The sequence below is a fragment of the Oncorhynchus keta genome, chromosome 2 (assembly GCF_023373465.1).
Source record: "Oncorhynchus keta strain PuntledgeMale-10-30-2019 chromosome 2, Oket_V2, whole genome shotgun sequence".
In the NCBI taxonomy this organism is placed as follows: Eukaryota; Metazoa; Chordata; class Actinopteri; order Salmoniformes; family Salmonidae; genus Oncorhynchus; species Oncorhynchus keta.
The window spans coordinates 6,924,048-6,940,958 of record NC_068422.1 but is presented as its reverse complement, the minus strand read 5'-3'; the positions used below and the strand labels follow the sequence as shown (position 1 = coordinate 6,940,958).

General features: G+C 41.5%; 2 protein-coding genes across 6 annotated transcripts in view; both read right to left on the bottom strand.

The window, feature by feature from the left end:
- The window catches only part of LOC118380771 (rho GTPase-activating protein 27-like), a 59,063-nt gene extending 55,824 nt beyond the window's left edge, over positions 1-3,239 (bottom strand). For 3 of the 4 annotated variants that reach the window (XM_052471279.1, XM_052471282.1, XM_052471283.1), the window contains exon 1: positions 2,956-3,238. The gene's annotated coding sequence lies outside the window, so the exon portion shown is untranslated. Of the gene's footprint in view, positions 1-2,955 lie in introns of all 4 variants that reach the window. The other variant, XM_052471280.1, reaches the window with a different exon arrangement.
- A 7,635-nt stretch (positions 3,240-10,874) lies between these two features.
- LOC118376188 (protein phosphatase 1G-like) lies at positions 10,875-16,644 on the bottom strand. 2 transcript variants are annotated; one of them, XM_035762876.2, is made up of 11 exons: positions 16,533-16,644; positions 15,991-16,137; positions 14,687-14,756; positions 14,465-14,550; positions 13,449-13,578; positions 12,841-13,274; positions 12,418-12,525; positions 11,953-12,187; positions 11,674-11,803; positions 11,451-11,550; positions 10,875-11,334 (listed from the first exon to the last, which is right to left on the bottom strand). In XM_035762876.2, the coding sequence occupies exons 2-11, from the start codon at positions 16,099-16,101 to the stop codon at positions 11,146-11,148; spliced, it is 1,593 nt and encodes a 530-aa protein (XP_035618769.1). In that variant the 5' UTR covers positions 16,102-16,137; positions 16,533-16,644; the 3' UTR covers positions 10,875-11,145. The 2 variants fall into 2 exon arrangements, with proteins under 2 accessions (XP_035618769.1, XP_035618768.1); XM_035762875.2 differs by having other exon boundaries at positions 15,991-16,108; positions 16,533-16,551.
- Between the last annotated feature and the right edge of the window lie 267 nt (positions 16,645-16,911).

Below are 16,911 nucleotides of genomic sequence, written 5' to 3'. Positions count from 1 at the left end.
CTAAAAGGGTCTAGCAGAAGATAAACATGATTTAATCCCCACTAAAAGGGTCTAGCACAAGATAAACATGATTTAATCCCCACTAAAAGGGCCTATCAGAAGATAAACATGATTTAATCCCCACCAAGGGGTCTAGCAGAAGGTAAACATGATTTAATCCCCACTAAAGGGGCCTATCAGAAGATAAACTTGATTTAATCCCCACTAAAGGGGCCTATCAGAAGATAAACATGATTTAATCCCCACTAAAGGGGCCTATCAGAAGATAAACATGATTTAATCCCCACTAAAGGGGCCTATCAGAAGTTAAACATGATTTAATCCCCACTAAATGGGCCTATCAGAAGATAAACATGATTTAATCCGCACTAAAAGGGCCTAGCAGAAGTGAACTATGATTTAATCCCCACCAAGGGGGTCTAGCAGAAGATAAACATGATTTAATCCCCACCAAGGGGGTCTAGCAGAAGTTAAACATGATTTAATCCCCACCAAGGGGGTCTAGCAGAAGTGAACTATGATTTAATCCCCACCAAGGGGGTCTAGCAGAAGTTAAACATGATTTAATCCCCACCAAGGGGGTCTAGCAGAAGTGAACTATGATTTAATCCCCACCAAGGGGGTCTAGCAGAAGTTAAACATGATTTAATCCCCACCAAGGGGGTCTAGCAGAAGTGAACTATGATTTAATCCCCACCAAGGGGTCTAGCAGAAGTTAAACATGATTTAATCCCCACCAAGGGGGTCTAGCAGAAGTTAAACATGATTTAATCCCCACCAAGGGGGTCTAGCAGAAGTGAACTATGATTTCCCCCTTAGTGGGACTAGCAGAGGTTAAACATGATTTAATCCACACTAAGGGGGTTTAGCAGAAGTTAAACATGCTTTAATCCCCACTAAGGGGGCCTAACAGAAATTAAACATGATTTAATCCCCACCAAGGGGGCCTAGCATGAGTTAAACATGATTTAATCCCCACTAAGGGGGTTTAGCAGAAATTAAACATGCTTTAATCCCCACCAAGGGGGCCTAACAGAAATTAAACATGATTTAATCCCCACCAAGGGGGCCTAACAGAAATTAAACATGATTTAATCCCCACCAAGGGGGCCTAACAGAAATTAAACATGATTTACTCCCCACTAAAAGGGCCTAACAGAAATTAAACATGATTTAATCCCCACTAAGGGGGCCTAGCAGAAATTAAACATGATTTAATCCCCACTAAGGGGGCCTAGCATGAGTTAAACATGATTTAATCCCCACTAAAAGGGCCTAGCAGAAGATAAACATGATTTAATCCCCACTAAAAGGGCCTAGCAGAAGATAAACATGATTTAATCCCCACCAAGGGGTCTAGCAGAAGGTAAACATGATTTAATCCCCACTAAAAGGGCCTAGCAGAAGAGAAACATGATTTAATCCCCACTAAAAGGGTCTAGCAGAAGATAAACATGATTTAATCCCCACTAAAAGGGCCTAACAGAAGTTAAACATGATTTAATCCCCACTAAAGGGGCCTAACAGAAATTAAACATGATTTAATCCCCACTAAGGGGGCCTAGCATGAGTTAAACATGATTTAATCCCCACTAAAAGGGCCTAGCAGAAGATAAACACGATTTAATCCCCACCAAGGGGTCTAGCAGAAGGTAAACATGATTTAATCCCCACTAAAAGGGCCTAGCAGAAGAGAAACATGATTTAATCCCCACTAAAAGGGTCTAGCAGAAGATAAACATGATTTAATCCCCACTAAAAGGGTCTAGCACAAGATAAACATGATTTAATCCCCACTAAAAGGGCCTAGCAGAAGATAAACATGATTTAATCCCCACTAAGGGGTCCTAGCAGAAGATAAACATGATTTAATCCCCACTAAAAGGGCCTATCAGAAGATAAACATGATTTAATCCCCACCAAGGGGTCTAGCAGAAGGTAAACATGATTTAATCCCCACTAAAGGGGCCTATCAGAAGATAAACTTGATTTAATCCCCACTAAAGGGGCCTATCAGAAGTTAAACATGATTTAATCCCCACTAAAGGGGCCTATCAGAAGATAAACATGATTTAATCCCCACTAAAAGGGCCTATCAGAAGATAAACTTGATTTAATCCCCACTAAAGGGGCCTATCAGAAGATAAACATGATGTAATCCCCACTAAAGGGGCCTATCAGAAGATAAACATGATTTAATCCCCACTAAAAGGGCCTAGCAGAAGATAAACATGATTTAATCCCCACTAAAGGGGCCTATCAGAAGATAAACATGGTTTAATCCCCACTAAAAGGGCCTAGCAGAAGATAAACATGATTTAATCCCCACTAAGGGGGTCTAGCAGAAGGTAAACATGATTTAATCCACACTAAAGGGGGACCAGCATAAAATAAACATGATTTAATCCACATTAAAGGGGGACTAGCAGAAATTAAACATGATTTCATCCCCAGTAAGGGGGACTAGAATACATTAAACATGATTTCATCCCCAGTAAGGGGGACTAGAATACATTAAACATGATTTCATCCCCAGTAAGGGGGACTAGAATACATTAAACATGATTTCATCTCCAGTAAGGGGGACTAGAATACATTAAACATGATGTAATCCACACTAAGGGGGTCTAGAATACATTAAACATGATGTAATCCACACTAAGGGGGACTAGAATACATTAAACATGATGTAATCCACACTAAGGGGGTCTAGAATACATTAAACATGATGTAATCCACACTAAGGGGGTCTAGAATACATTAAACATGATGTAATCCACACTAAGGGGGACTAGAATACATTAAACATGATGTAATCCACACTAAGGGGGTCTAGCAGAAGTGTTGTTCAAAGGGAATCTCATGTTAAAATAATAATGCACATTAACAGTACATCAAACCTTTACAATAAAACTAATGTAATTCAAGGCTTGACAATACAGTAGGTATTCATACCTGGAGGTGGGCATACAGCCAGAAGACTTGTACAAACTCTGTCCTCTACTCTCTGAATGTTCAGTGGATCCCAGACGTTAGAGTAAATTTAGTAAATCTACCATTTGCATTAATTCCCATCATATTATACCTGGTAAATATTTCTCTTTTAGCATCTATTTTCCATCACATTACAGTTCACTTGTCCAAGAAAGTTTTGAGCTCCTGTAGTGTCGGTTATGAAGCCTAGTTGTCTACCACAGGGCTGTGTGTGTGCGCACAGGTTTCAACTTGCCTGACTGCCTCTGTATCATTTCCTGTTCTACTGACTGTGTAAAGGAACAACACTGAGAGAATGGAGACTGGGGGACAGGAACACACACACACAGAGAGCTATGAAAAATGGGAGTGACTCAATATATAGTTCTATTCAGTCCCTCATGAAACATCATCTGGTTTCCTAGGAGTCTGTGACCAAACTGACTGTTACTTCCCTTTAGAACTACAGTGGGGAATATTCTCTGGTTATAGGCAGATGAAATTGATAAATTACAAACAAATATGTGTGTCTCCTATGGGCCTTGGTCAAAAGCAATGCACTATATATAGGGAATTAGGTACTGTTTGGGATGCAGTAATTGTCAATAAGTGTTGTCAATAAATACCCTCTAGCCTACATGCCAGTGTGAGTTTCTGCTGGTTTAGCATTATATGGCAGTTGGCCAAAAAGGGGAAGCAAACACTGGTATCAAGATTATTTCAGATCTTGGTTTTGTTAGGAATCACATTCGTTTAGCCTCAGAATATTTTCATCTGGCCTCTAAAGAAAAGCAAGTCAGTAAATTGTACAGTAAAACCATGCCTCGCCCATTCTCTATAGGAGTGTTTCCCAACAGCACACGTTGTTGTTGTAGTCCCGGACAAGCACACCTGATTCAACTTGTCAAATAATCATCAAGACCTTGAGGTTTTTTTGTTACCTTTATTTAACTAGGCAAGTCAGTTAAGAACAAATTCTTATTTTCAATGATGGCCTAGGAACAGTGGGTTAACTGCCTTGTTTGGGGGTAGAGCGACAGATTTGAACCTCGTCAGCTCGGTGATTCGATCTTGCAACCTTTCGGTTACTAGTCCAACACCACTAGGCTACCTGCCACCCCAGTTGCATCAGGTGAGTTTGTCAGGGGCAACAACAAAAATGTGTGCTGTTGGGAATACTGGAAGACTGGAGACACTGGCCTAGAGGAGGATGTGACAGAGGATGCCTGAATTTCCCTCTGTGGGGAATTTAAGACATAATATTTAAAGAAACAAGACCAATGTATATCTGGTTTGTCACAGAAACTCTATTTCTGCGTTCCTGCCGCTCTGTCCTTCAGTCTAGACTACACACCAAAACTATGCACTTTAGTGACTACATTACCGACAACCCCCAGCCATGTAACCTCTGACCATAGTGATGACAACATCTTTCTTCTGGCTGAGGCGGTGACAGGGGTCCACACACTGGTGCTCTGCTGCTGGGATCCAAGCCTGGTACACACGCACACGCACAGGCACACGCACAGGCACACGCACACGCACACGCACACGTACACACACACACACACACACACACACACACACACACACACACACACACACACACACACACACACACACACACACACACACACACACACACACACACACACACACACACACACATCTCAGAGTGTCTGTTGCTGCATGTTACACACATCTCTGTGTGTATGTCTGTTACTGCATGGTACACACATCTCAGAGTGTCTGTTACTGCATGTTACACATATCTCTGTGTGTATGTCTGGTACTGCATGGTACACACATCTCAGAGTGTCTGTTACTGCATGTTACACACATCTCTGTGTGTATGTCTGTTACTGCATGGTACACACATCTCTGTGTGTATGTCTGTTACTGCATGGTACACACATCTCAGAGTGTCTGTTACTGCATGTTACACATATCTCTGTGTGTATGTCTGTTACTGCATGGTACACACATCTCAGAGTGTCTGTTACTGCATGTTACACATATCTCTGTGTGTATGTCTGGTACTGCATGGTACACACATCTCAGAGTGTCTGTTACTGCATGTTACACACATCTCTGTGTGTATGTCTGTTACTGCATGGTACACACATCTCTGTGTGTATGTCTGTTACTGCATGGTACACACATCTCTGTGTGTATGTCTGTTACTGCATGGTACACACATCTCGGTGTGTATGTCTGTTACTGCATGGTACACACATCTCTGTGTGTATGTCTGTTACTGCATGGTACACACATCTCGGTGTTTATGTCTGTTACTGCATGGTACACACATCTCTGTGTGTATGTCTGTTACTGCATGTTACACACATCTCTGTGTGTATGTCTGTTACTGCATGGTACACACATCTCTGTGTGTATGTCTGTTACTGCATGGTACACACATCTCTGTGTGTATGTCTGTTACTGCATGTTACACACATCTCTGTGTGTATGTCTGTTACTGCATGGTACACACATCTCTGTGTGTATGTCTGTTACTGCATGGTACACACATCTCTGTGTGTATGTCTGTTACTGCATGGTACACACATCTCTGTGTGTATGTCTGTTACTGCATGTTACACACATCTCTGTGTGTATGTCTGTTACTGCATGGTACACACATCTCTGTGTGTATGTCTGTTACTGCATGGTACACACATCTCTGTGTGTATGTCTGTTACTGCATGGTACACACATCTCTGTGTGTATGTCTGTTACTGCATGGTACACACATCTCTGTGTGTATGTCTGTTACTGCATGTTACACACATCTCTGTGTGTATGTCTGTTACTGCATGTTACACACATCTCTGTGTGTATGTCTGTTACTGCATGTTACACACATCTCTGTGTGTATGTCTGTTACTGCATGGTACACACATCTCTGTGTGTATGTCTGTTACTGCATGGTACACACATCTCTGTGTGTATGTCTGTTACTGCATGGTACACACATCTCTGTGTGTATGTCTGTTACTGCATGTTACACACATCTCGGTGTGTATGTCTGTTACTGCATGGTACACACATCTCTGTGTGTATGTCTGTTACTGCATGGTACACACATCTCTGTGTGTATGTCTGTTACTGCATGTTACACACATCTCTGTGTGTATGTCTGTTACTGCATGGTACACACATCTCTGTGTGTATGTCTGTTACTGCATGGTACACACATCTCTGTGTGTATGTCTGTTACTGCATGTTACACACATCTCGGTGTGTATGTCTGTTACTGCATGTTACACACATCTCTGTGTGTATGTCTGTTACTGCATGTTACACACATCTCTGTGTGTATGTCTGTTACTGCATGGTACACACATCTCTGTGTGTATGTCTGTTACTGCATGTTACACACATCTCTGTGTGTATGTCTGTTACTGCATGGTACACACATCTCTGTGTGTATGTCTGTTACTGCATGGTACACACATCTCAGAGTGTCTGTTACTGCATGTTACACACATCTCTGTGTGTATGTCTGTTATTGCATGGTACACACATCTCTGTGTGTATGTCTGTTACTGCATGTTACACACATCTCTGTGTGTATGTCTGTTACTGCATGGTACACACATCTCGGTGTGTATGTCTGTTACTGCATGGTACACACATCTCAGAGTGTCTGTTACTGCATGTTACACACATCTCTGTGTGTATGTCTGTTACTGCATGGTACACACATCTCGGTGTGTATGTCTGTTACTGCATGGTACACACATCTCTGTGTGTATGCCTGTTACTGCATGGTACACACATCTCTGTGTGTATGTCTGTTACTGCATGTTACACACATCTCTGTGTGTATGTCTGTTACTGCATGTTACACACATCTCTGTGTGTATGTCTGTTACTGCATGGTACACACATCTCTGTGTGTATGTCTGTTACTGCATGTTACACACATCTCGGTGTGTATGTCTGTTACTGCATGGTACACACATCTCTGTGTGTATGTCTGTTACTGCATGTTACACACATCTCTGTGTGTATGTCTGTTACTGCATGGTACACACATCTCTGTGTGTATGTCTGTTACTGCATGGTACACACATCTCTGTGTGTATGTCTGTTACTGCATGTTACACACATCTCTGTGTGTATGTCTGTTACTGCATGTTACACACATCTCTGTGTGTATGTCTGTTACTGCATGGTACACACATCTCTGTGTGTATGTCTGTTACTGCATGTTACACACATCTCTGTGTGTATGTCTGTTACTGCATGGTACACACATCTCTATGTGTATGTCTGTTACTGCATGGTACACACATCTCTGTGTGTATGTCTGTTACTGCATGGTACACACATCTCTGTGTGTATGTCTGTTACTGCATGGTACACACATCTCTGTGTGTATGTCTGTTACTGCATGGTACACACATCTCTGTGTGTATGTTGTGTGTATGTCTGTTACTGCATGTTACACACATCTCTGTGTGTATGTCTGTTACTGCATGTTACACACATCTCTGTGTGTATGTCTGTTACTGCATGGTACACACATTTCGGTGTGTATGTCTGTTACTGCATGGTACACACATCTCGGTGTGTATGTCTGTTACTGCATGGTACACACATCTCAGAGTGTCTGTTACTGCATGGTACACACATCTCGGTGTGTATGTCTGTTACTGCATGGTACACACATCTCAGAGTGTCTGTTACTGCATGGTACACACATCTCTGTGTGTATGTCTGTTACTGCATGGTACACACATCTCTGTGTGTATGTCTGTTACTGCATGGTACACACATCTCTGTGTGTATGTCTGTTACTGCATGTTACACACATCTCTGTGTGTATGTCTGTTACTGCATGGTACACACATCTCTGTGTGTATGTCTGTTACTGCATGGTACACACATCTCTGTGTGTATGTCTGTTACTGCATGTTACACACATCTCTGTGTGTATGTCTGTTACTGTATGTTACACACATCTCTGTGTGTATTTCTGTTACTGCATGTTACACACATCTCTGTGTGTATGTCTGTTACTGCATGGTACACACATCTCTGTGTGTATGTCTGTTACTGCATGTTACACACATCTCTATGTGTATGTCTGTTACTGCATGGTACACACATCTCTGTGTGTATGTCTGTTACTGCATGTTACACACATCTCTGTGTGTATGTCTGTTACTGCATGTTACACACATCTCTGTGTGTATGTCTGTTACTGCATGGTACACACATCTCTGTGTGTATGTCTGTTACTGCATGGTACACACATCTCTGTGTGTATGTCTGTTACTGCATGTTACACACATCTCTGTGTGTATGTCTGTTACTGCATGGTACACACATCTCTGTGTGTATGTCTGTTACTGCATGTTACACACATCTCTGTGTGTATGTCTGTTACTGCATGTTACACACATCTCTATGTGTATGTCTGTTACTGCATGGTACACACATCTCTGTGTGTATGTCTGTTACTGCATGGTACACACATCTCTGTGTGTATGTCTGTTACTGCATGTTACACACATCTCTGTGTGTATGTCTGTTACTGCATGGTACACACATCTCCACCGCTCTGTATCTCCTAGATGACCTGAGCCCGCCTCTTCTGGCTCATTGTGCCATCCAGACACAAACGGGAGAGCGAGTTGAAAAGGCCAGCTCTTATTGAGCAGTTTCAGCACCCCTGAACCATTAATTTGTTGTAATTGCCAAACACCCCTTATATCTTATTAGTGTACCTTTAAGTCACACCACTTGTACTGGCCATAGTTCGGCATTCCCCGCGTTCCTCACTCAATCTAGCAAATGCCGTCAGAGTGAGATCGAGGTGAAATAAGAATGGACTCACTGGACTATTCCTCATGTTTCTTTTATTTGACCTGTGTTTAGTGTGTGCATGTAATTATAAGTACTCTCCAACATGTCATGGGGTTTTAGTTGGGTATTTCTAAGACAGAAAAGTATTTACCATATTCATAAGGTTTATAAAGTTATTCCTATTCCATGTGAGTCATGCTGCTTCTAGCCTGCTAGCCAAGATATTAGCCAGTCATGCTAGCTCGTAATGTTGTGTACCACATGCTTCGTTAAGGATAGCAGACACACACACACACACACACACACACACACACACACACACACACACACACACACACACACACACACACACACACACACACACACAGTGCGTTCGGGAAAGTATTCAGACCCATTCACTTTTTTTCCATTTTGTTACAGCCTTATTCTAAAATGGATTAAATAAATGAAAAAAATCTGCCTTCCGAGTGGCGCAGCGGACTAAGGCACTGCATCGCAGTGTTGCGCAGTCACTACAGCCTGGGGTTCGAGATTTCACTACAGCCCAGGCTGTGTCATTACCGGCCGTGACCTGGAGTACAATAGGGTGGCGCACAATTGGACCAGCATCGTCTGGGTTAGGGAAGGGTTTGGCCAGGGGGGCCTTACTTGGCTCATCGTGCTCTAGTGACTACATGTGGCAGGATGGGCACCTGCAGGCTGACTTCGGTCGTTTTCTCTGACACATTGGTGCAGCTGGCTATAATCGAATTATAATCAAATTACAGTATTATCATACATGTAAATCCATGTCGACTCAATTATTCCTTCTTTTTTTGATAGGAAATTGATGAACCTTCAGTTGATGTATTCATAAAAGAATGCAGGTAATCATTGCTGATGACAAATATGGGCAGTGTGATTTTCAGATTAAAAAAATAGATTTTCTGTTACTGCATACAGGATGAGGGTTTACTCAATTCGAGAACTAAGACATGTACCAAACAGTCTACTGGCTATGTGACGTTCAGATTGTGTTTTATATAGGATATTGTTTCAGATGGCTGATTCTCACATCTGGTTGGGGATGTTCATCAGAACACCTATGTGCTAGAAGAAAACACCGAGGCCCAACGTTAAGGAACTTTCCATTCCATCTGGTTAATGTATACCTATTATGACATCTTTGTATCGGATTTGAACTGTTAAATATCTTGAAAATCTATGAAAAGTTTGAATGGTATGGAAATTCCATTTGCTTTTGAATACCAGCATCAAAACTTTGTTCACCAAGTAAAATAAACTAATCTCACTCATATTTTGGGAACAGTAGTTCCAACTAGCCTGTGTACCAGTCAGTTTGTGCTTTCATTCCACTCCTTGACGGCATAGAATGATCGCATAAACAGGCTAGTTCCAAACCATTTATTTTTTAGGTATGTAACTTTTGGCATGATGCTTTAGTGCTTTGCTACGTGATTGTGCAACCTTGCCATTTCCATCACTGATTAAATAGAAACAAAATTACAGGTTTGTCAACTTTATTGATTTAGGGAGGGAAAAAAATATTCATGTGATTGTTCATGTGGAACTCACAATGTTCTCTGAAAGTAATAAATGTACTAAAATATGTTTTAGTATCCCTTTAACTGAGTGGACCTTTTAGTCCAGCATAAAACAGATTAAGTGGAGCTTCTGTCCCTTGAATAGTTTACTAACAAAACCTGGACCATAATCGAGTAATGCAAAATTCAAGGCATAGTTAAAGAAACCAAGGTAGGATGTGCAAACCAAGGTATGAGACATTTAAATAGCAAGTGGCCTTAACTCAGCAGGTTGGCCAAGTTCCGGGAATCAGTGAGTGCAAGGAATGTAAAATGTATTCATTAAAATACAGCTAGTATAAAATGTTACATGAATTGAATAATTTTATATGTTTAAATCTATTTAACTGTTGAGTAGTTTCTCAGTGTTCTGTCAGGGGACATGTGCCCAGTGCAAACAGGGATTTTCCTGGTAAAGTAGACAAGATGTCACTCATCACATTTAAAATGTATTCGTAATTACAATGGTGTCAGAAGTATGCACCAAATGTCACATTGATCCATAATTAAAGAAAATGCATTTATTCAATTAACAAGTATATACATAAAGGGCGTGGTGACAAACAGTACACTAGGAGTCACATTTCCAATGGGGCAGATAAGCAAAATCAATTACACACCAAGAAAATGTTTTTCTGTTTTCCGTTTATTCTTGTACCTTGGGACATTAACTAAAACTCATCCTATTCCAGAGACCACTGTCTTTAAAAGTTTCCAGAGAAAAAGTCCTGGCTTGTGAAAAGGACTGGAGCTATTCTACTTGTTGGCAGTTCTATTCGCTTTTTGACTTCTTGCTGTCATTCCCATTCTTCTCTGGGATAATCTCTTCAGGCTTTCTCTTATTGGTGATGTCGGCCATGCTGTTGCCAGGATGAGCGCCGAACGTGATTATGATGCAGGTCATGTTGTCACAGCCTGTACCATCTCCAGACGTATCAGGTGCAAGGCAATGGTCAAGTAGCTACGGAGACCAAATAAAAAGTTCATAGTCCATTGTTAAAGAATGAAAAATGTTATGCATACAGGGGACTGATGGCTCAAGTAAAACAAATGTATTAAAAAAGTTATATCTCTTACCTCTTCAACTATGGAGGACAGAGGCCTGGCAACGCCACTGGCATCAGGCTTTATTTTCTGACTGACAAAGTCCACAACATCCTGACTGCTCATGACGTTCCTGTGGATGACACTCATTAAGGAGGAATTCAGAGGTGGTTCCATTTCACAAATTGATTATTGAAGTACGGCCTAATTTAAGAGAAAACAGTACTATAAAACACTAGTATCAAACAAGCTGTACCAGATTCCGTCGCATGCAATGACCATGAAGTCATGCTCCGGGTTGAGGGTGAGCACTTTGACGTCAGGCATTGAGGAGATCATCTGCTCCTCTGGGCCAAGGGCCTTGTTTCGTTTGTAAAAGTGATCGCCTGAAAACACAACAAAGGCCATTTAGTTATGTCCTTTCAGTCTGATGCCCGTTCTTCAACAGCAAGGCCATTCTTTACTGGAAACTATGCCTGATATTTCAATCGAAACACCAATGCCAGGGCTAGGATATGCAGGAGGATCCATTTACCGATGGCCCTGGAGAGGTTGAGTCCTCCGTTGACGCGGCCGTCCATGGTGACCTTTCCCCCAGCATTCTTTATCCTGGCCAGCTCCAGCTCATCCTCTGGCTTGTGGTCGTAGGACATGTCTATGGCCTTGCCCTTCTCAGACACCACACAGCGGGAGTCCCCGGCGTTTGCTACAATCAGCTGTTTCCCTCTGATCAGAGCCACCACTGCTGTAGTGCCACTGTCTGAGCCAGGCTAGGAGGGGTAGAGACACAGAGCTCTTATCGGAGAATAGCCGCCTTCAGTTTAATCCAGGTCAAAACACAAAGGCAGGATAGAATGTTGCAATAGTGAGACAAAAAGTGACCACTACTCCAGATAGACATGAATAGCCCCATTACAACAACCAGGGCTACTCAGGCTCTCCATTCAGGTTTGTTTCCTTTAGGGTCATGGCAGGATCTAAATTAAGCTGTGTATTCTACCTCTTCTTTTCCATCCATTCCGGGGTAGCACATCTCTTCCTCCTCATCCTCTCCCTCTTCAGTGTCTTCCTCTTCATCATCACTGCTTTCACCTTCCTCACTGCCATCCTGTAGAAACATAATTACATCATTAACCCACATACGATTCTTTCAAAAAAGTATAAAAAGCTTAGACTTTAATTGTTCAAATCCAGTGGGGGAAATCTGATCCAGCAGAGGTGACCAACCCTCCTCCTGGAGAGCAGCCCTTCTGCAGACATTTTCTCCAACCAGAATCTCAGACAATAGCTGCTCACCAGGACGATGATTATCTTAACCAGGTGAGTAAGAACCGTTGGCAAAAGCCTACACACCCAGTAGCTCTTCAGGTAGAGGGTTGGCCAGAGTTACAGTAATTCCTGAAGGCTTGTTCTTCCACCTCACCTCCTCTTCACTTCCCCCATCTTCCTCTTCCCCCGACTCGTCACTGTCCTCAAAGAACTTGGAGCTGGTATCTCCCGGAGCCGGGGCCGCTGACGAAGAGCAAGAAGGCCCGGTGTCCTTCTCTCCTTCACAGGACCCTGCTGCTCCTGTCGCTGAAGAGCTGTCCGCTCCTGCTCTCCTGCAGGCCCGCAGCTTGGAGAATCCTGCACCACCACCAGCCTTGGCCTTCCCATTGCTGTCCATCTCACCCTCCACTTCTCCATTGATGCCCTTCTCCCCATAGGAATGTGGTTCACCTTCCCCAGACTCTTTGTTGCCCTCCGGACAGAGCTTCTTGTGTTTGAGTGCATTGCGGTTCTGTCCGTAGCGAACGAGCAGCTCTTCAATGGTCAAGGTGGCCTCCTCATGCAAAAGTTCAGCCTCCTCATTGTCCACTAACAGAGAGAAAGGAACACACGGGGTTGAATTACAAATAATTTGTTTTGAATTATGGTTTATGATTCCAGCCACAGGAATGTCTAACTACATATGAAGCATTTTGCTACACCCGCTAAACATGTATGTGACCAATCATTTTACTAGATCTTGGGCAGTTGGAGTCTACTCACAATCATCTTCTTCAGCAACTTTTTCATTTGGTGCTTCCTCTTGTGGGCGGCCAGCGATCTGAACAAGCTCTTTGATCACTTCCTCTGTGGTCACCCTGCTATCAATTGCCAGAAATGCATCCTCCAAAGCCTGAAACACATCGACATAAATCCACCCAGTAAGACAATGTATGCTCCTATGGAGGAAAGTTTGACAAAGAGCACAAGATCTACAACCAAAATTGGTACTCACTTTAATATTGTTTAAAGATGCAATATCGCAGAAATCGCTCCACAATTTCCTAGTTGCTTAAATTCTAATAGTTTGCCTAGTTTCAGTTTGTGACAACACAAGCAGTCATTGTGTAGAAAATCATTGTACCGTCTAAACCGTTGTGAAATATATTTTCCATAACCAAAAATCTAGTATATTTACAGCTGATGGACAAAAGACGCAATAACAAAACTTTACGGGAAGCATATAATTAGAGCACATAGAACATACACCTCGTCGACTTGCTTTCAATGACTGACATATCTATATAACACATTTCTACGCATATTTCAAATAAAATTGTATTTGTTACACGCACCGAATACAACAGGTATAGATAGACCTTACCGTGAAATGCTTACTTACAAGCCCTTAACCAACAATGCAGTTCAAGAAATAAAGACATTTTTTACTAAACAAACTAAAGTAAAAAATATTTTGGTCATGTCACCCAAAAGGTTACATTGTAGCTTTAAGGGTGCCCAAAATGCATTATTTATTGGTAGGCCTGCTTAATTGTTACATATCCAACAGAAGGTAGCCTAGTGGTTAGACCTTTGGCCCAGTAACTGACAAGGTAAAAATCTGTCATTCTGCCCCTGAACAAGGCAATTAACCCACTGTTCCCCAGTAGGTTGTCATTGTAAATATGAATTTGTTCTTAACTGATTTGCTTAGTTAAATGAAGGTTAAATTGTATTTTTTTAAACTGCCCATGTCAAAAGGATTCCTTTCCCTAGCCCAAATGCATTCTTCCACTCACCTTTTGCAGTTTGCCATCTTTGTAAGCCTTTTGTTCTTTAATGGTATCAGGTAGGTACTTGGAACAGTACAATGCAACTTCCTCACCTGTGAAGGCAAAAGCATTTAAAGTAATGATTACTTAACTTAAAGTAACTAGCTTAATAGTCTCCGGTATTAACAAAAACAAGGTTGTGGTATGCTGAAAAAAGTTGATCTTAGGGATAGTAAGAATACACAGTACCTCCATGTCCATCATACACAGAAAACATGGCTGTTTCATCATCCAGTTCTAAAATGCAGTTGTGAGCATCCTGTTGCAAGAAACAAAAACATTTTACTCTCATGGAATGACAAATTCCCAATCTGATCCTCATCATCATACCGAATCAGTGGTGTAAAGTACTTAAGTAGAAATACTTTTAAAATACTGAATTTGTATTTTTGGGGTTACTTTACAACATTCCTAAAGAAAAATGAACCTTTTACTCCATAAATTCTCTGACACCCAGAAGTACTTGTTACATTTTGAATGCTTAGCAGGACTGGAAAACAGTCTAATTCACACACTTATGAACCGAACATCCCTGGTCATCACTACTGCCTCTGATCTGGGGGACTCACTAAAGACAAACGCTTTGGTTGTAAATTATGAGTGTGCCCCTGGCTTTCAGCCCCTTTCTGTAAATAAAAAAGAAAACGGTGCCACCTGGTTTGCTTAATATAAGCAATTTGAAAGTATTTACACTTACTTTTGATACATAAGTATATTTTAAACCAAATACATTTACTCAAGTAGCATTTTACTGGGTGACTTAATTTTGTTATTCTCTATTAATGTATCTTTACTGAAGTTTGACAGTTGGGTAGTTCTTCCACCACTGTACCTAATCATCACCAGCTTCCAATTGACTAAATCACCCCCCTACCTCTCTCAGGTAACTATTCCCCAAGTAGTTGCTGTAAATGAGAATGTGTCAGTCAACTTACCTGGTAAAATAAATAGACATTTTGAGCCTTCCATCAGATTTTATAAATCATTAAATCAGACTAGTGCCATTTGAATGTGAAAATGGAATGGAATGCATTTGTTGGCACAGTCTTAATGGTATGCACATATTACAGACGTGGCTTTAAAGGGGAACATACCAAATCAAATTTAGTGTGGAATCTCCATATCAGTACATGCAGGAAAGTTAGCTACATAGCTAGCTAGTTTAGCTACCCAGTAACAATTTAGCTACCCAGCTAACGATAGCTACAAACAAAGTCTTCCTGCACAACAACGTTGAGTTTCATATTTAAGCCTCAACTAAGTTAACACTATGACACATTAATGGTTGGAATCATATAGTTAGTTACCTAAGATGCCAAACTTTAAAGTTATATAAGGACTACCTATCCCTTACAGCCAGTTAGATAAAGCTTTTTATTGTCGTCTAAACCAAATCATGTCATTCGCATTCTTTCTAGGTGGTAACTAGACAACATTGGCAAAGAACTACTGATGAATCCAATCCAACAAACAATGTTTTTAGATCATCTTACCTCCATAGAGACACGCCAGCCCTGCATGGCTGCAAAGCCGAAGCTCATCTTTTGGTTTCCACCATTGGAAGAGGACTTCACTGTGTTTGGTTGCGACAAGTAGGCTCCCATGATGTAGCTACCAACAAACAGTGAGTGGGTTTCAATCTGGTTGGTGTTGGAAAACCCGATTTAACGTTAGCAGGACAAAAACATGGTGATCAATTAAATTACACAGATGCTCCAACTTCATCTTACAATTCCTTATATCATACAGTGGAGTACAAACATTGCAATTGTCGCAAAGGGCTTCCTTATTATTATTGATAGCTAACGTTGGCTAGGCTAACAAACGAGCATAGCTAGCTACAGTTGTTACTCGCAAACGAGCCATTTCCATTACAGAGATGCCAAATGGGAAACTTCAAACACCATCAACCGGAAGATTATAGTTGCTATCAAAACATTTCTGGCCTGTGAGTCACAATTTGAACATTGTACGGGAAAATAGAAGCACGTGTACTGCAAACGTTAACAACATAGCTAGCTAGCTATAAACATACCTCTCAAAAAGAACGGGAGACATAAAGGAAGCGGAAACGCTGTGATGAATGAGAAACACGCATGCCTATTTGTGAGCAGGGGCGTTCAGAAAGCGTCCGTTCAGAAAGTGCGCCAAAACTGTATCTGCAATGAACGAAGACGTCCATGTGGTGTCGCCAAAGCCACCGATTCTCGTGTGGCCAACAAACGTGGAAGGAGATCCCTATTTCCCAGTGGTGTAATGTACTTACGTAAAAATACTTTAAAGTAGGTGTTTGGGGTATCTGCACTTTACTTTGTCATTTATATTTTTGACAACTTTTACTTTTACTTCAATAAATTCCATTTTCCCTGACACCCAAAAGTACTTGTTGCATTTTAAATGATAAGCAGGACAGG